This window comes from Pelobates fuscus, chromosome 1 (genome assembly GCF_036172605.1).
Source record: "Pelobates fuscus isolate aPelFus1 chromosome 1, aPelFus1.pri, whole genome shotgun sequence".
Taxonomy (NCBI): Eukaryota; Metazoa; Chordata; class Amphibia; order Anura; family Pelobatidae; genus Pelobates; species Pelobates fuscus.
Window position 1 is genome coordinate 255039371 of NC_086317.1, and position 20912 is coordinate 255060282.

The following is a 20912-nucleotide window of genomic DNA, read 5'->3' on the forward strand; positions in this document are numbered from 1 at the left end:
AATGACACTCATATACAGACACACAGATACTGTACATGGAGTACACATTGACACAACGATACACACGCAGACACACAGATAGGTTCACTGACACACATACATACATGCAAAATGTACACATTTTGAGCCAGCCTCCTGTTTCCTACCTTTTGGGAGCAAGAGGGTTGCTTCCCTGTGGTCCAATCGATTGGCTGAGGCTGTTGAGAGTCAGAGGTTCTCCCACTCCACAACCTCCTCTCTGCCATCCTCCCATGCGGCTCTGTGTTTTCTGGGAGGAAGATTACAGGGCCTAACTGCACTGTTAAAGGGCCGCAGTGAGCAACCTGGCCCCTGAAAACACTTTTGCCACTGGGTGGCCCTAAGTGTATGGCCACCTGATGGACCCCCTGAGCGTGCGGGCTTCGGTGCAGCCTCTGCTTATATGTCAATGTGTAACTGTGTGTACAGAGAGTTGCATTGGAGGGGTACCACAAATTGCTCATGCAGATATCAACAAAAACAGCCATACAAAGCTGTACACATAGCACAAGCAGCATATGGCAACATTCACACAAACTTATTACGCACATGCAGAAACATTAATAGGTAATCATATTGCACTATAAACACTGGAAATGTATACATTGCTTTTATCTACTTCTTTCCTTTACATTAAAGGACCACTATAGTGCCAGGAAAACAAACTCATTTTTCTGGCACTACAGGGTCTTTAGGTCCCCCCCACCTTCAGGGTCCCACTCCCACCGGGCTGATGGGGGCTGAAGGGGTTAAACGCTTACCTTTCTCCAGCGCCAGGCTCCCTTGGCGCTGGGGAACTCGCCTCCCTCTTCCAACGTCAGCGCTGAATGCGCAAGAGCCGCGCACGCATTCAATCAGTCCATAGGAAAGCATTTCTCAATGCTTTCCTATGGACGTTAGCGTCTTCTCACTGTGATTTTCACAGTGGGAAGCGCCTCTAGTGGCTGTCAATGAGACAGCCACTAGAGGCTGGATTAACCCTAATGTAAACATAGCAGTTTCTCTGAAACTGCTATGTTTACAGCTGCATGGTTAATCCTAGATGGACCTGGCACCCAGACCACTTCATTGAGCTGAAGTGGTCTGGTGCCTATAGTGGTCCTTTAATATTCTATGTATGTGTGTACTTGCCAGTAAAGCGTAAGGAGATATTTTACATCAATGGGTTAACAAAGAAAGAAATAGCTAAAATTTCTTCTATTTGCTATGTGGCCCCAGAAGCAAGACTTGACATGATGTATGACATAGCACAGTTTATTACTACTGATGCCCTGGGCCCTTTAACTGAACACCTGCCAGAATGTTTACCTTTAGGCGAAGGATATTATTTGGGTAACTAGAAACAAACATATCTTTTGACAACTATCATTTCTCTGACACGATCTCTGACCTTGAAGACACAGCAAACTATGCTCGCCTCAACACCCCCCCCAATATCATTTCACTGGCAAGCATGTTTCGATGACACTTTCACAAGATATCATGAATAGCACACACTAGCTTATCTTATGATACATAAAGAAAATACTGTGAAGTTGGAAATATACATATGAATAAAAAAACTAGGAAGCTGGTATGTAAGACAAAAGACACTGTAAGGTGGTCACCAAATAGAAAACCATCTCTATAAATACAAGTATAAGATGAGTCACTGGGTGGTGAGCACTCAAGAAAAAAAAATACACTTCTCAGTGGGTCACTGACCAAGAAGTCTTCAAAATCCTCATAACTGGGGTAGCGGGGCTTGAGCTTCATGGCGACCTGACGCATTTTGTGATGGCTCCTCACTCAGGTCCTGCGTTCAGTAAATACCAACTCCCAGTACACTTATCCGGCAAAATTAGAGATTTATCTGACTGTGGAGCCAATCGGACTGCCTTGGACCGTTACCATGGTGTGCATGCCATCGTACACCCCAGAGGTTCAAGTGACAAAACTGACAGCAGTCTGACAATGCCACTGGCACAGAGTAAATCAGAGAGAATATAGATAGTTTTCAAACACTGTCTGACCCAAGGTGTATGTATATGGCGGAAGGAACCTGTCATATACTGAGGTTACGTATGAGTTTTTCTTTTTAACATAAACTTAATTTGGAAACAAACCTTTTCATTTAAAAACTTCATTAACTTATTATTAAAAAAAACAAAAAACATTGCTGAGATTACAGCTGTCCTTTAATAAAATAAATGACTTGAGTTTAAGGAGTATTATATTGTACAAAAAATGTTTTATTGAAAAAAATTGTAAAACGTGCAAACCCCTTGGTTGCTCTGTTGGCACAGCCGCCATGTTGCCAGCGGTGCGCGCGCGCTCTCTCCCGCCATTTCCCATTCCCTCCCCCCCCCCCCAGTTCTCGCGAGTGTCGCGGCGGCCAGGCGGCGTGTTTCGGGGGCGGAGGCTCGAGCGGCCATTGTGATTCGCGCGCTCGGTCGAAGTGTGTGTGAGATTGTCGGCGCTGTGTAGGTCGTTCCGGGTCTTTTTCTCATCCTCTCCTGTGCGGTGTGTAGCTGCTCGCGGTCGGCGCCATGTCTCGGTATCTCCGTCCTCCCAACACATCGCTCTTCGTCAGGAACGTGGCGGACGATATCAGGTTGGTGAGCCCGGTACCAGCGGTCGGGTCGCGGTGGGGGAGGGGCGGCTTTGTGTGCTGGCAGTGCGGGCTCTCCGGTGAGTTTACCGGCGGCAGAGAGACTGTGTGTGGCCTAGCCTGCATTTGTGTCAGAGCGAGCCGGCCATGGCTACACCGCGTGTGCAGGGAACAGGGAGAGAGGGAGGGCCGGGCATGCAGCGTGTCAGCCATTACATCCCAGCTCACCGTGCTCCTCATAGTAACCAGGCACAGCCAGCATGGCCAGCCTCACAACAGCCAGCATGGGGGGAGGGGGGCTTGGCCTGAATGTTGCCTTTTGGATTAAAATACTCTGAAATTCATGGATTACACCATTATTCACTGAAGTGAGAATTGTTGGGATTTTTAATTGAATTTCAAAATTAAAAACATGGGTAGCCTAAAAGGAAGAATAGGTGATTTTTGTTGGGTGTCCTCCCCCCACCCCTGTTTTGGCTTTGAATTTAATATTCTGAGTTTCAGACCGGCTCTCGCTGTATTGAATAAATCTGTAGACCAACTCATTAACAAACGTTAAGCAGGGAGGATTTATTAATGTGAGTTAAGTCGTATCCTTGCTCCTCAGGACATCCAGCCATGTGCTTGTGGGGAAGGATGAGGGTCAGATATGTACGAAAAAAGTGTCTAAGTGATGTTAAACTTTCTTTCACAGTTTAAGATATAAGGGCATTAAGGGTTATTCACTAAACTCCAATTTATTTAGCAAATTAAATCAAAATATCAAAACGTGATTGGCAGAATTGGAGGGTCCCCCCCTCGATTATTTTTTTTTTTTTTGCCTGTCTTTTCCCCATTGTTTTATATTGTGAAAACGAATAACCCTGTAACCGTGTAGCATTAATAGCAGAGTGGAAGAATCCTCTCAAGTCTACTGCGTTTCAAGTTTTGATATTTTATCATTAAAGTTTGAAATTCACTTTGGGGTTTATCAACTACAATATGAATTGAAGCATATTAATATTTGAAAACAAAATGGTTACAATAGCTTAGCTATAAATAATTTATCTCGGCTGTGATCACTATTTGGCACTTATTGCCAGTTTGCCATTCTAATTTCAATTTGCTACACTTTGGAATTAAGTAGATATACCTTAATGTATTTCCAACAGTTCACACTTTTGTGAATTACTTACTGATTCCACTTTAAAGGTTTACTTGCTGATCTGCAAGTAAAACCATGCTTGAAAACAAAATAGAGCTTGTATTATTGTTTCCTCATAATTTTTTTTACCTTCACTTTCTAAGATTCAGTGAATAAACACAATTTGAGACGTATTCACTAAACTGAGTTCAGTACTTTTTTATCAATTTCGTGTCAGCATACATAAGTTCAAAAGGTCTCCATTTTAGTTTTTTTCCCCCACGCTTGCAACTTTATTTCAAAAGCACTCTTTAGGGAATCAGTCATTTTATGTTTAAAAAGTAAATGTAGTTTTTTTTGTTTTTTTTTTACACTATGAAAGGCTACTACAAAGCCATATAAAAGAAACGACAATTGTCCTTTCATTTCTGTAATGTTTTTTTTTTTTCTTAATTAATATTTCAAAAAGTATACACCTCCAATACCACAGTACTATTTTCCCTGCACAGGTTGGGGTTCTTTTTGAGGGAGGGTGGTGAAGGTAATAACTTGCACTTGACCTCTTCCAAGGTTATTACTAAAGTGAGAATTGCTTTAAATTTTTAAGTTTAGGCCAAAATAGTTGTATTAAAGAAAACAAATGGGCAACTCAATTCTTTATTTTCAGGTTGGCTGTTTTTGTGTAAAATTTAAATTCCAGGTAATTTCCATTTAGTAAATAAGCCCGCCTATCAGCCCATTCTGTTTTTATAGTTCGTTTTAACAAGGACACGTGGCAGAAATGCGCTGGTGCTTTTTTGTTTTTCTATTGCGCTAGTCAAGCACATTTGATTCGGGTTTGGCCTCATTTGTACTGGGTTTTTTTCTTGTACAAATTTGTTTGGTTTTATATTTTGAAAATACACTCAAAGGTGTCATCTCAAGTCATTTTTTGCGTGGATGGAGGATTAAGCTAAGAGGAGAAATACCTGAAGCTTTTCTTCATGGGCCCCACCATTTTTAAAAATATATTTGTTTTTCAGCCAACGATGCCTCATCTGCCCACAGCCCAGGACTCGACAAATCCCAGGTCGCTATGGCTACTAAAACAGTTTGTCGTGTAGCCTGTGTATTGACCTGTTTCCTTGGAGGTGAGCAGGAGGCTGAGGCAGAATGCAGGCGGTTAAGGCGCTGTAATCTTCTTACTCTGCTTCCTCGCATGCCCTGCATTGCTGCTAGGAGCTGGAATATGATGCCATTCCGGCCCCAGCATCACTAAATTGCATGCGAGGGAGCACATCTAAAAGAGCTTCCAAATGACAGTAGCCCCACTGGACCTCTGGGAAAACAGATCCACTCCAGCTCTCCCAAGGTTAGGGAGGCTGGTGGACAAATTGAATTAAAAAAATGTTAGTGTGTTTGTGACTGGCCCCCTCAGATCGCATGGGATTGTTGTTTTAACTCATTTACCCATGTTGTGCTGGTCCCACCTCCATGACTGCGATAATAAAGCTTGGTAATCTCGGGCTACTGTGCATGTGCATTGAATATTGTAAAGCGCTAGTTAATCTGTTGGCGCTAGTTAATCTGTTGGCGCTATATATGGCGATGATAATCAATGCATCTCTATAGGGAATATTAAGCGCCTCTATGCAGTGTATGGACACGCTGAATGTAGATTCTACACACCATGCAACACTGAGATATGAAGCACTTTGGTGGCCGTCTGAATAACTGCCACTAGATGTGTAACTAGGCAGCAATGTTAACACTGCCTTTTCTCTGTGAGACTGACTAAACTTGAGAAAAAGGCAGAACTTATGCTGTCAAGCTGCCAATTCCCTTACTTAACCCCTTAAGGACCAAACTTCTGGAATAAAAGGGAATAATGACATGTCACACATGTCATGTGTCCTTAAGGGGTTAAGGGCACATTACAGACACATTCTATGGCAGGTCTTGACAAATTTGCTATGAATTTAGGAGTCAGTTTGTATTTATTTTTAACTAACTGAAAAGGCTGTGTTTACATTGAAAACTGTAGTGGATTTAGAGTCCCTTTAAGAATTGTATTTTTAGCTGGCTCCTAGATTCAAAGCAAATTTGTTCAACCCTGCCATACTGTGCCCGTGCGTGTGGGATTTGGAAACTTGACAATCTGTTTTCTGTGCTTTGGAATTTCAGTGAAATTCCAATATTCAATAGGAGTATTTAATAAATATTTTATCCTTATGACATAGTCAAAGGTGATATTGGGTGTAAAGGAACATAAGGGTTCTTTATAATTGTAGACTACTTGTAATTTTTTTTAATTAACCGCTTCCAGTTTTTTGAATAGAAACAAAGCTGTGTGATGTTTGTTCCACCATAATTTAAGTTTCTCTTTAAAAGGACTCTCCAGTGTCAGGAAAACAAACAGTTTTCCTAACACTGCAGGTCCCCTCTCCCTCCCATACCTATCCCAAGTTGCTACCTGTATCCAGCGCCGATGTCCCTCGGTGCTGGTTCAGGGTCCCCCTATGCTCCTCCTCTGCCATCGTCATCCGGTGGGGGAGACCTAATGCGCACGCGCATTAGACCTCCTCATAGGAAATCATTGAAACATGCTTTCCTATGGGGATTTCAGCGACGCTGATGGTCCTCACATAGCGTGAGGATGTCCAACGGCACTCTAGCACATGAAAAGTTTCGGGAAGCGCATAGTGCTTTTTTTTTTTTTTTTTTTTTTTTTTTTAATGGATGGGGATTTGCTGATTGGTTTAATGCCAGTGTTTACATTTATCTGACTCCTACAGCATGGTTCACAGCAGAGATGTTACTTAAAGGACCACTCTAGTGCCAGGAAAACATACTCGTTTTCCTGGCACTATAGTGCCCTGAGGGTGCCCCCACCCTCAGGGTCCCCCTCCCGCCCGGCTCTGGAAAGGGGAAAAGGGGTAAAACTTACCTTTTTCCAGCGCTGGGTGGGGAGGTCTCTACCTCCGTTCCGCCCGTTGGCTGAATGCGCACGCGCGGCAAGAGCTGCGCGCGCATTTAGCCGGTTGCATAGGAAAGCATTTACAATGCTTTCCTATGGACGCTTGCATGCTCTCACTGTGATTTTCACAGTGAGAATCACGCAAGCGCCTCTAGCGGCTGTCAATGAGACCGCCACTGGAGGATTTGGGGGAAGGCTTAACCCATTAATAAACATAGCAGTTTCTCTGAAACTGCTATGTTTATTTAAAAAAATTGGTTAACCCTAGCTGGACCTGGCACCCAGACCACTTCATTAAGCTGAAGTGGTCTGGGTGCCTAGAGTGGTCCTTTAAAGGGATACTATATTTGCCAGGAACATACAGCTATTCCTGGCACTAAATAAATAAAATATTTATGTTTACAGCTTATGGAGAGTAAAAGTAGAATCTCAATTTAATGCACAAGAATAATGTACACATATCAGCTACAATATTAAAACCACCTGCCTAATTTTGTGTAGGTTCCACTCATGTTGTCAAAACAGCTCTGATGCACAATGGCATGGACGCCACAATACTTCTGAATGTGTCCTGCTGTGTCTGGCACCAAGACATAAGGCAGCAGATCCTTATGTCCTGCGTGTTGCCTCCGTGGATCAGGTTGGTTGTTCCAACACCTCTCACAGATGCTTAATTGGATTGAGATCTTGGGAATTTATGGGGCAGGGTGCAGAAAGAGGCAACTGTCATTAGGGAACACCATATACAGGGCTGTAGGTGGTAGGTTCCAAAGTAATACAATACCTAAAAACACAGTTGGTCATGGTAATTAAAACTTTTATATAATATGAAAGAGATACAAATATGGTAGTATATGTAAACACAAATCAGAATGATGAGAACTTGGAACACGCACAAATTAAAAGCCAGTTAGGAGTTGGCTCTACACTGTGTACATGCATTTTATTAATCTCGGGTTTATGCAGGGCAGAATGCGTCGAGTGCCAGGTCCACCAGAAAGCAGCAATATTACTTTGAAAAGTAGTCCGGGACCAGATGAAGTTAAAAACTTTTTATTGCACATAAAACAAAGTAAAACTATAAAGATTAAACATTTTCTTGAAGTCGCCATATCTTTATCAATCAAATCCGAGAATGATCTAATTCCACTTTACTACTAGTTAGAGGTTTGTACTTTAACAGTGTCTCAGCTGAATTTCTAGATTACCGGTATTCAAAGGAACCTCAAAAGCAATGCAGCTTTCCTAGTTGCTTTTTGGGTTTAGTGTCACCTCTTTCATAGATCATAGAAACATAGAATGTGATGGCAGATAAGAACCATTCGGCCCATCTAGTCTGCCCAGTTTTCTAAATACTTTCATTAGTTCCTGGCCTTATCTTATAGTTAGGATAGCCTTATGCCTATCCCATGCATGCTTAAACTCCTTTACTGTGTTAACCTCTACCACTTCAGCTGGAAGGCTATTCCATGCATCCACTACCCTCTCAGTAAAGTAATACTTCCTGATATTATTTTTAAACCTTTGTACCTCTAATTTAATACTGTCCTCTTGTTGTGGTAGTTTTTCTTCTTTTAAATATAGTCTCCTCCTTTCACACTTAAAAAAAAAAAAAAATGCTGGTTTCTGGGTCTGCGTTGTACCCTCCCAGCAGATTCCCCAGCACAAAGTGGAAGTGAAGCTACTCACAGAGAAGTATGTAAAAACAGAAAGGAGGTAAGGGTTTTATACATTTAAAAGGTAAAATACATTTAAAAGTCTCAATAATATAACATGATAGGGGTGCAATCCTCAGGAGTTGATACCCTCTGGATGATAAAATATCCGTATATGTCGAGAGACAAGTGGGAGATACGTCAGAGATCCAAAGATAAAATAAAGGTAATAAACTCACATTTAAAAGAGCTTAAATCAGCTCTGGAGTGAAGGACGTGTAGCGGAACAATCCCCGCTATGGGAAACAATGGAGAGGTGTGTCCTTCAATCTGGTTTGGGTATCCAGGGTATATAAAAGACAGCAATAGTGCTCTCAATAGGAAAAGAATGTGGTATATAAAATATTTTAAAATATACTCACAAGTATAGAGCAGAAAGTACTGCTCTATTGTAGTAGCGTTGGTGGAATGATCCCCAACTATCATTTCTTTGGGTACAGGATTAGTAAAAAAAAAATGCCAGCAATAAAATAGTTAAAAATGTGCATAACAAATACAATAAAAAGAGAATTGGTACAGCTTTAAGTAACCAAAAAACTTTTATTGCTAAAATACACAAGTAAAAACCATTTAACGTGTTTCGCCACACAGGCCTTCTTCACTCCATTTTTAACTATTTTATTGCTGGCATTTTATACTAATCCTGTACCCAAAGAAATCCTAGGTGGGGATCATTCCACCAATGCTACAATAGAGCAGTACCTTATGCTCTATACTTGTGAGTATATTTTATATACCACATTCCTTTCCTATTGAGAGCACTATTGTTGTCTTTTATATACCCTGGATACCCAAACCGGATTGACACACACCTCTCCATTGTATCCCATAGTGGGGATTGTTCCACTAGATGCCCTTCACTTCACTCCCGAGCTGGTTTAAGCGCTTTTAAATGTGAGTTTATTACCTCTATTTTATCTTTGGATCTGACGTATTACTCTCGGCTGTCTGTATTATCACCCACTTGTCTCTTGACATATACGGATATTTTATCATCCAGACGGATCAACTCCTGAGGATTGCACCCCTATCCTGTTATATTATTGAGACTTTTAAACATATTTTACCATCCAGACGGATCTACCCTTGAGGATTGTTCAACTACTTTAGTGAGATTTTATTTTCACTGTTTTATTCATTGACACAGCCTTTTTATTGTAGAAGTTAGATCATTTGGTCTATTTACTGTTACAAAACTTTTTTTTTTTTTTTTTTTTTAGGGCGCAACCCTCACCTCCTTTCTGATTTTACATCCTGTTCTCCTAGGGGTCTATGAGGATTTCCTTTTTGGGTTGCTGCCCCTCCCCCAATCCTGTTATTTAGCGCTGACTCTCCTCCCTGTTGTATCACAGAGAAGTATGACTGGAGATATGAGTGCTTGTCCCACTACTTCTACAAGAATAACTTGATTTTTTTGCTATGCTATTGCTTGTGGAATTAGGGTTAAGTTTTAAGTGAAAATAACTGATTTACCTAGCTAAGTAGGAGAGCGTAAATGCACAATGGACATATAGAATTCGCCATGCACTAATTTTACTGTAATGGCATTGATAGCTTTACAAAAGAAAAACTATAATAAACCGGTAAAGGCAAAAGAAAATGGAACAATAATTAACAGTTGACTAAGGGACTGTTAAAGGGGCACTGTATGCACCCAAACCACTTTAGCTAATTAAAGTGGTCTGGATGCATTGGCAATGTCCCTTTTGCACTTAGTGCTACAATGTAAAACATTGCAGTTCCAGAGAAACTGCAATGTTTACATTGCTGCACTAAGTCTGCCCACTGTGGCTGTCTACCGGACAGCTACTAGAGGGCTTCCTGAATCGAAACGGACCTTGATCCGGTATCTGACGCTGGACGTCCTCATGGTCTGCATGAGGACATCTAGAGTCAGATTTGACCATAGGAAAGCATTGATTCAATGCTTTCCTTTGGAGAGGTCTAATGCACGCACAACATTGGTCACGCATGTGCATTAGGGCCCGCTTATTGCTGGACGTCGGAGGGGGCGGCGCCAGGAATATCAGCAGGGGGGGTGCGCAGAGGGAGCGATGGTACCCAGAATACAGCTTTGTATTCTTGGCACTATAGTATCCCTTTAAATGGCATAGTAGCGTATTCATGTGACTTATCCTTGGCAGATGATCGTGTATTGTCAGCCAGTCCCTTGGCTTGGGCAGAGTCCCAGATAGCTAACTGAAAAGTGAAGGACAATCAGTTTCAGCCAGATAGGGCATGGCTTAGACATTCTAGTGTATGCTGAGGATATTGTTTCTATGGCTGTATTTCAGTAGTTTTCAAATTGTATAATTTCTTCTATTTTAGGTCAGAAGACCTGCGTCGGGAGTTTGGTCGATATGGTCCTATTGTTGATGTCTACGTGCCTCTTGATTTCTACACTCGTCGCCCCAGGGGGTTTGCTTATGTTCAATATCCTTTCTTCATTCGTCTGACTGTTTGAGGTCAAGTTATCATTTAAAGATTGTAAGAGGTAACCAAGTAAATAAAATGAATTGCTTTGCTATGTTTAAGTTAATTTCCATGTTGCTTGCAGTAAAGTTTCTGTACATTGCAAAGTAATTCTCTGAATATATTCTCATAAATTGTGCTTCTATTGTATTTAAAGGGATAGTATAGGCACCAAAATAACTTTAGTTTAATGAAGCACTTTTGGTGTATTGACCATACCCCTGCAATCTCACTGCTCAATTATCTGCAATTTAGGAGCTAAATCACTTGTTTATGCAACCTTAATCGCACCTTCCTACATGTAACTTACTGAGCCTTTCTAAACACTTCATGTAAAGAGATCTAATGTGTAAACTTACTTTACTGCACAGTCTTTGTTCTTTGGAATTTCTCATGTTCTATGAAGAGTGCTGCAGGAACCTCCTGTGTGTGTGATTAAAATTCAATTTGCAGGAGGAGGTAAAAAAAAAGTCAACCATTTTTTTTGGATTGAATATGAAACCACATGCAGACTGTGAGTTGCAACCAGGGGAGGTGTGGTTGGGGTTGCAGGGGCGTGATCTATACACCTAAAATGCTTCCTCAGGGTAAAGTTGTATTGATGCATATAATGTCTCTTTAAATCCTATATAGTGTTTTTGGATAAAGCGCATATCATTTTTTTTTCTTCTAAATTACTTTAAAACATTTTATGATGATTAACTTAATTCTGTCCCCTAATTCTGCTGTCCTCTGTTATTACCTCAGAGATTGTAAAGCTGTACAGTAATGGCGAAACCACAGAGAAAGCATGAAAAACCTTTTAGAGTAGAGTTCGTCTCTTAAGACAAGTAGACAAACCAAAGACCTGTTAATGATCAGGCTTGAAGATAAAAAGGGAAAGTGGGAAAAGAAAAAAAGATTAAAGAAAAGCTGGAAGAAGAACAAGCCATAATAGGAGACAAAGCTTCGCTTTATCCACAAAAGGGGGAAAGTTATTTTTGAAAGTTAAAGCTAAAGCCATCTGTCATTATTGGCAAGCGCCTCATGTCAAGTCCTCCTGACAAGCTCTTAAAATTAAAGGTCAAGATGACGTTGAATGGTGGCCACGATTGCAGGAGTCATGCCTGATGTATCCTATAAAACAAAGATGCGTTTATCAACATGTGTAAGTACGCAATTGATCTTGGTGTGCCATCATTTCCATGAGATGTAGGATTTTCTCGCATCTTACAATGGCTCTTCACTGCGGATTGTGATTATGCGGTGTGCCTATTGCAATGATAACCTAAAGTATGGAACAGGTGAGGAGAGGGATATTACAATAGCATTCCAATTGTCACATTCCTTAAGTGGCAGATAAGATTTAAAAAAAAAAAAAAATCAGTTTATTGTGGCATCACATATTCATGTTTTGTATAGTTTTATCCATAATTTGTCAACCATTTCAGTTCTTCACGCCGCCATTTCAGAGTTGACAATGTGAAAATTTTATTTTTTACATTTCCTGGGCAAGCTCAGAGGACAGTTTGAAATAGGAAATGTGACTTATGCATGGTCATTGAATAGTTTGTATGTTCCATAAAGTCTGTAGAAATAATACAATTAAGGTGTTCTGGAGGCATCAGAAAGCCAATATAATTTTTTAGTGCATATTTCAATTAATGCAGCTGATATCACATTTAATTTTAAAAATTTGTCCAGGTTTATTCTAAATTGCTGAAATGTCAGGCATATTTTTTTTACTCACTGTGCTAATTTCAGTATGTCAGTAACAACAGGGATCAAAATTTTAAACTTGCCATTGGCAATTTGAAATTCAGCCCTTAAGACTGTACACTACCTATACTCAAAAACATTAAACCTAATTCGCTTATTGCAATAGTGGCTGATAACTGGACCAACAGGACATGAGTCAGGTTTAACCAGGAATTGCATTATCTGCAATTGTATACTCTGTATAGTGTAGAAATCGGCTGGTCCACTACGATCCCTCACCTGACCAAGTAATGCCTCTTAAACAAGACTCAGTTGTATAAGAGGGAGAGAGATCACAGGTAGGTTTCTCTCTTCCGCAACATGTAGATGTGCAGGGACACATTTATTTTCAAGCCTTAATATTAAGCAGGCACCAGGTAGTTTTTCAAGGCATCCTGCAACCCCTACATGCTAAGAATTGTTAGGTAATGTGTCGCTTAGAAGCATAGTTAACTATGCTACCCCTCATTCCTAGCAGACCTATTAAGAGGTTTGTAGTGCCTAGCATCATTTATATGTGGTGTTGGTATTGTACACCTTAAAATTTTGTGCCCCGAGTACAGAATTGAAAAACATGATCTGATTTTCTACAGTGCTCTCTGGATTGTATTTGTGCAGTTCCTTGAAGTAACTTGTTTTAGAACAAGGTACACCAGAAAGCTTTTAATAGAGGTATTCAAGGAGGCGGGGTGGGGAACTAAAGTCAGCAGCAGTACATCCTTCAAAGTAAAGTCGGCAGCACTTTTGATAAGTAGCATACATAACAGTGTTTTTTTAGGCTGGTCTTGTGGTTAAAAACAAAAACAAATGTGTACATGGTGTGCCACTCATTCAGACTGGGTATAGTATTTGATTGCAGGATAGATGCTTTTTGCCATGCATGCACTCTTTAGTCCAGTGTTCCTCTGAGAAGCATTGGAAACAAGGTGAGTAATATATAACTTCATTTTTGCGTTGCATAGGGGCAGACAGGAGGGAACCTATTGTCAGAAATAACGATTGTATTCTAATGGTTTCCTTTCTTCATATTGTTTTGTTTTTGTTAAAATTCTTGACCATGCAGTATTAAGACCTATTCCCCCCCAAAAAAAGTTTTAGTGAGAAATGATCTAGTTTCAATAGCACTGTTCTGTCAAACACCTTAACCTGTGACACGTTTGAAGATGTACGTGATGCAGAAGATGCCTTGCATAACTTGGACAAGAAGTGGATATGTGGACGTCAGATTGAAATTCAGTTTGCACAAGGAGACCGAAAAAGTGAGTTATTCTTTGAGAAGTGTTTTGAAATTTAAGTAAAAAAGCAAGAGGGCCTGGTGCTCAAGCATGGATAAGTAATACAGAGACACATCAATCCTAATCAAATTGCCAACTTTTCAGCTCCTGAAATGGATATTTGTCAAGCTTTAACAAACGCCTGTTTCAGGGACTGCAACTTTACTATGTGATCTGAAACAAGTTTTTCAATGTCTGGTCTTTTCTTTTGTCTGATGTGGAGGTAATCTGCTGGATTGTTTGGCACAGAGTGAGGGCTGTTTAAATCAGGAGGGAGAGTTCTGTTATGTGTAAAACTTAAAGGGACATTATAGTCACCAGAACAATTACCTATTATTGTATTTGTTCTGGTTAGTAGAATCATTCCCTTCAGGCTTTTCAGAGAAAATGCAGTGTTTACAGGCCAATGCTCAGATGGCTTCTACAGGTGCTTCCCTATGCATGGAGACACTAACATTTTCATCATAGAAATGAATTGATTCAATTCATCTCTATGAGGAGATGCTGATTTGCCAGGGATGGGTTTGACTTGTGCTGGATCTGGCCCTGATCTGCCTTCTTGAGTCTCAGCCAATCCTATTGAAAACAATTGTGGTTGGTTCAGAGAATCACTTCTAATGATGCCAGGTAGGGCAGAGGCAGCAGCTGCAGACTTGAGTACAAGCAAGATTTTACTTTATTTAGGGAGGCATAGGTGGGTTAGATGGTGATTTCTAACACTATAGGATCAGGTATACATGTTTGTGTTCTTGGCCCTATAGTGTTCCTTTGAGTAAATTCTTTAAAAAAGGGGGGGCAGTAATTAGAGAATATACAAGTTTTAACTGTAAAGTATTTGATTATTTAGCATTTGTAGTCTTACGCCTGTTTTTAATTAACACAGTAAACATTTCAATTGCAGGCTTATAGAATAGCACATATAACTTTAATAAATTAATCTCTATTGTAGTGTTGCAATTTGTTTCCATGCTCATGTACAAAGAATTTTGAAATCTGTAAATTTGTGTAAGAAATACAGGTGAATCAAAACCAATAAGAAATACAAATTTTAACCGTAAACCATTTGGCATTTATGTATTCATTTTATTTGATTTGAATTTATATGCAACGGTTTGTGTAAAGACTTTTTTATTGGTGCCACATGTTGCATTGAAGGATATATCCATTATTTGTATTAAATAAATTGGCATTTATCTGAAAATTACCCAAAGAAAGCAATCACATCTATGTGTGTGTATGTAGTAAAAGTATATGGCTGCACACTCTGTCTTGAATAAAATATAGGTTTTATTTCAGCTTCTTAAAACCAGGATCAACGTTTCAGTCTTCCTCAGGGACTTTCATGATGAAAGTCCTTGAGGACTGAAACGTTGATCCTGTTTTTAAGAAGCTGAAATAAAACCTATATTTTATTCAAGACAGAGTGTGCAGCCATCTACTTTTACAACTTGGATACTGGAGCCCTGGCAGTGCACCTGGCCATGTAATTTTGAAGCCAGAGTGCAAGGCATTGTGTGTGTGTGTATAATATATTATGTAGATAGCTGCACTCACTGACTTACTATTCCAATCTTTGTTTCCAAATCGTTCAAAATGGAAATGTTTGTCCCACGTATATATTGAACGTCCTTACTTGATTGAAACGATCCCCCCCTTTTTTTTTTTTTTTTTTTATTATTGAGAATGCAAGCATAAATAGTGAAGTTAGAAACATGACTTATAAGGTTCTTTCTCAAGTTAAAATCCATGAGGGCCAAAAAAAGAGAAATAAACGAGCAATGGAAACCGGAAAAATAATGTACGAAAAATGTTATATTCAGTAAGATAGGCCTCATGAGGCCATTCCAGATTCTGCGACACCACCTCGCTCTGCTGGGATGTAAGGTCAGTGTTCCAAAGGAGGTCATGTTTTTAATAAATTGGAAATTAAGATTGAAATTGAAAGTCTGTGAATGCAGCCATCTAATCTGTGTGGATAGATAGACAGACAGACAGACAGACAGACAGACAGATATCTTTCTGGTGAGTATAGCATGGACTTTCCAGGCTTGCAGTGGCAAGTAACTTTAAGTTTTGATTAGCCTAGGTCTTGAAAATTTTGAGCAGTCTATATATTGCATACACACTTCTTTTTTTGGAGTGGTATTTATTTAAGAATTAATTTGTTTTTCTCTTTATTTCGTCCACCATTCATCTTTGTTTACTTTTGAGTTTTAAATGTATTTATTTTTTTCCTGCTAAATCTTAAATAGCACCAAATCAAATGAAAGCCAAGGAGGGAAGAAGCGATTATGATGAATATGACCGGTACAGTAGGAGGTCCAGAAGTCGTAGCTATGAAAGGAGAAGATCTCGGAGTCGATCTCTTGATCAGAACTATGGGAGATCCTACAGCCCGAGGGGGTAAATAGTATTTTTCATTCAAAGGCAGAACACCTTGTTTATAACAGTTGTTTTTGTATTTTTTTTGTTTTGTTTTTTTACTGGTAGCCTGTAGTATTTGATATGTTTTCCATATCTAGAAGAAAAAACAAAAACATTTTTCTTTTATATAGCCGTGCATCAGAAAGGCCACGTCGTAGCAGAAGCCGTTCAGAACATGGCAGGTAAGCTGTTCCTGCCTTTAAAAGGACACTGTAGGCACAAGTAGCTGTTTCATTTAGTTGAAATGGTGTCTGGAGTTCCACCATTCAACCTTTTTTAATACTAAATTAGAGTCCCCAGCAACACATCCTCTCTGTGTTGCTTTGGTCAAGGAGTAAGCATTAGCCTTAGCAGCAATGAACTGCTGTGATTGAATAAAATTTTCAGCCTATCACAAAACTCATTGCTGACTTGATATGGCTAGAAGGAAGTGTGTAGGTTCTGTCTTAGCCATAACGCCAATGGGGGCAGGATTGTAGGTGGCCAGGGACTTAGTGTTAAACGTCTCATGGAGGGACAGTGCCAGAGGACTGCAGGCATTATAGCCAAACCAATGAGATTAAATTGCTGTGTTGCTTTGCCTCAGTGCAAAGAAATTAATTGTCCACAGTGTACAATGGAGCAATGGAGTGTCTAACATAATCATACACTGATGTTCCAAAAGTGATTGTACTCATTCTGACATATTTATATAAATGCCTTATGGGTACACGTGGAAGGGGAGTAATTTTCTAATTTGTATGGTCTGTGACAGGACAACCATATATACAATATAAATTGAGTCATTAAGAATCTGATTGTGCAAATTAATAAAAATAAGTGTTTATGCACGGCAAGACAAAAGAGCAGTTATATAAAAAGATAAAGGCCATTCTTTATGAAAGCCACACAATAAAAAAAATTAGTTTTAAACAAATTACACTGATGGGGAGATCTTGTTAATATAGATACATTTAGCCCTACAGTTTCTTTATAATGTGACAAATAACTTAAAAGGCTATTTCACATTGCTAGTAAAATTAGAAATGTTAGGTTCTTTGAAAAAAAAATTTCATACAAATAGTTTTATAGATATAAAAAGGACAATCTTGACTATCTCTTCTCAGGTTCAGCCGTCGGAATCGATCACAATCCAGGTCTGGATCAAACTCTAGGTCACGCTCAAAGTCCCAGCCAAAGAAGGAAGTAAGACACCATCGCTCTGGCAGTAGATCCAATTCCAGATCCCGGGCAGCTTCCAAAGCAGACAGCAAATCAAATCATAAACAAAGCTCCAAATATAGCAGGGAATCAAGAAGAGAACAAGAGAGATCAAAATCCCCATCCCACTCTCCATCCAGATCACGGTCAAAATCTAGATCAAGGTCTTGGAATAGTCATAAATCCAGTGGCCATTAATGCTATTGAGTTCTTTTATAGAAATGTGAATGTTTTTTGTTTTCTCGCCCTCCCCTCCTACACCCCATCCATCTTAAAGATGCAAGTGCAACAATTTGTGTCTATTTCCTATGTTGTAACCATAAGTGAGAAGTGAAAATACCTTAAACAATGTTGTCAACTTTTTATTTAGTTTTGTTAATCTGTTATTCAAGCTACTTTCTCTTCAACGCTAGTTTGACTCTGTACCTATGTACAGCATTTTTTATTATTAATAGTGTTTAAACTGGCTGCATAACCTTTTTGTAACATGTAACTATTTTGCCTAAAAGCCACAAAGGTTTGTGAAATGGTTAGGAATGATTTCTATTTAGAAAACGATTTGCATATATATACATTTCATATGATGGACTGACTCAGTGTACAGTAAATAAAGCGGTTTCCTAATTAAAGGCAAAAAAATGTAAGTGTTTTCTGAATGGTAATGCAAAATTCAAGATTTTAGTGTTTTCCAGTATACAATAAATCCCTGTGCCAAGGATTAGAATCTCCACGTTTTGCATGGTGTTATGAGGCTGTAAAACTAAATGCACCATATGTTGGCATTTGTAATCAAATAGTGTTAATGTGTGAGCAGATTAATGTATTGAGGTGGGTGCATGAATTTCAGTTTTTGTGTGTGAATATTTCATAATTTCTTGAATGCTGTTTGGTTTCAAATCGGAAGTAAACTTGTTTGTACCCCCCACTTCTGTAGTAGTTAATTTTTGTTCATTAAGGTATCACTTGGGATTTTATTTGATTGTGTGAAGTAATTTTTATTAATAAATACTTGGGGTGCTCTCTAATTTCATGATTAACTCAGTCTAGTTGGGAAACACTGGATCAAAAAAATTAGCCCATTACAGGACATATCTTGAGGACTCTTACAGAGACAGGCACTTGAGATGTCCCATCTCTACATTGTTTTGTATGCAATTTTATTAACACACTGCAGTTTTTGTGGAGCTGCTGTAATACAACTTACTTTACCATTGCAAAAAAGAACAAAACTTTGTGTATTTATATTTTTGTAAAATCTTTATGAATCTCATAATTTCTGAATAATACCTGTAGAAATTCATATAATTTGCTTTTGTCATTTAGTTTAAATAGGTTTCCCTTGTACCTGAGACTTCACTTTTTAGTTTATGTAATCATTTATCTGCAGGACACAATCGTGTTTATCAAGTTTTTGTTAGTCTTTAATAGTATATTGTAATGTTTGCTGAAGACCTGTTGTGGAATTGTCATTTATGTTCCCTTTCTTATAAAGCTTGTAAAAAGAGGTATTTTTATATGTTCTTAACAGATGGTGTGTTAAAAACATTAACTGATAGCAACCAGTTTAATTCCAATATATACTCTGCTTGTTGTATATTTGGCAAACATACTGTAATAAAAATGGAAATTGTTTGTGTCCATTTTTATTTTCAATAAACGAAATGTCTAACCTGATGCAAAAGGGGTACATGTGTTTTTGGTTTTTTTTATGTGACTTGAATATTGAACTTGAACTTTAATTGAAATCTAATATGCAAAATAGATTAGCAGGAAAGTGTTCCTGCTCAGTTTTAGTCACTGCATACTTATTTTAGTCTGTTTTGCAATTTGTATTTCAATTCATGCAATGTGAATTAATTGTATTAAAAGACCAAAAGTAAATGATTGGCTCTCTAAAAAGCTAGATTGAAATTTAAACAGCAGTGAAAAGATTATTAAAAAGTAGCATATTAATCACACAAACATGCCTTCTATTGATTTATGGTTGAATAAGAGAGGTCTGACAAGTGAAGGCCAATGACATTAGCAGGGAGACAGACCTGGAAGTAGGTGGATTATGCGTCCAATAGTGTGGGAGTCTAAAAGGGCCTCCAGAGCCAAAATGTTTTAGATTGTATATTATGTAGGTGCCTATATCCTGATAGAAACCTTATGACCAATTGTGTATTTAGAGCTTATAAATATAATATTTTTTAAATCTTGTGTTATTGTAGTCACTTTTTTTTTATATTAGTTTTTCCTGATCAATCATGGCAGCATTTACTCATGGGTTAGCTCCTCCCCTTACAGCAGAAAGGACAGGAAATAAAGCACTGAAACTGGTATAGATCCTCCCCCTTCCCATCAGGCAGTTTTGTTTTTTTCCTGTTCTTCACAGCAGTTTGGAAGGAGTCTAGATTTCTTTTATGCTCAGCAGGCAATATTTTTGTAGCCCTGCCAGGGTTCAGGATCTAAACCCTGAAAACCCAGCAACGCACTATTGTAAAAGTGGCTAGCCTGGGTACCTCCTTTAGTGACCGGGAGTGGGACTCAACCTCTCCCTCAGGGGATGAAAATGGTCCACTGCATGCCAGGGTTCAGCCTCTTATCCCTGAAGACTCGGCAAAGAGCAATTCCATATGGTGACTACCTGGGTATGACTCTTCTATGTATTCCACCTTGTCTGGGGTTTGGTTTAAACCTTCTCCCACTGGTGATGACGAACTGCATATGGGGTACAGGTGGAAGCCTATAGTTTAAACAGCTTAGGCTGTTGTTAAAATCCCCATTTTGGCACTGAAACACAGGCCTGCAGCTGTTCAGGTAAGTGCATTACTAATTTAGATTAAAACTAGTATAGGCACTTGGGTCTATTCTTTCAGTCCCTCCCATCTGCTTACATTAGGCTTCCTTCTAATAGGTCGTATTTAGGTAAGTTTATACATGAAAGGGTGCATTGTGCAAAAGGAGTTCTATTGGATATCCTGGCTGTATAAAGTCTGCTGGAATTACAGTCCTGAAGCCAGAGAAATAACCAAGGTAAGAGAACTTTCCTGGATGACTGATTAAATTACACGTATATGAGAGGTTTTAACCTAAGTCTGCAAAGACACTTGTTTCTATCAAGGCATATGGCATTGATTGCTGTTTATCTGTATTATAGCATGCTTTTTCAGAGTCGGGGGGAAAAAAATATACCCCACATGAGATCAGTGAGCCTCAGTATCTGTACATTAACTGGTTTGTGGTACAGAATCTGTATGTTTCCACTATATGCTCTATGTATGAATTGGTCTGAAGACTGTCCAGTATATGCTCTATGTATGGGTTACTATGAGGACACCGCCTTAGTATTGTATGCTCTATGTATGAGTTGGTCTGAAGACAGCCTTGGTGTGTGTGGTTTTCTCTCTATATGCTCTAT

At 39.1% G+C, this 20912-nt stretch overlaps 1 protein-coding gene across 1 annotated transcript; it reads left to right on the forward strand.

Annotated features, from left to right (window-relative positions):
• The first annotated feature begins 2403 nt into the window (after window positions 1-2403).
• Window positions 2404-19190, forward strand: SRSF10 (serine and arginine rich splicing factor 10). Its single transcript, XM_063456590.1, has 6 exons — window positions 2404-2611; window positions 10731-10835; window positions 13767-13870; window positions 16138-16288; window positions 16441-16491; window positions 17416-19190. The coding sequence occupies exons 1-6, from the start codon at window positions 2547-2549 to the stop codon at window positions 17705-17707; spliced, it is 768 nt and encodes a 255-aa protein (XP_063312660.1). The 5' UTR covers window positions 2404-2546; the 3' UTR covers window positions 17708-19190.
• Window positions 19191-20912: the final 1722 nt, after the last annotated feature.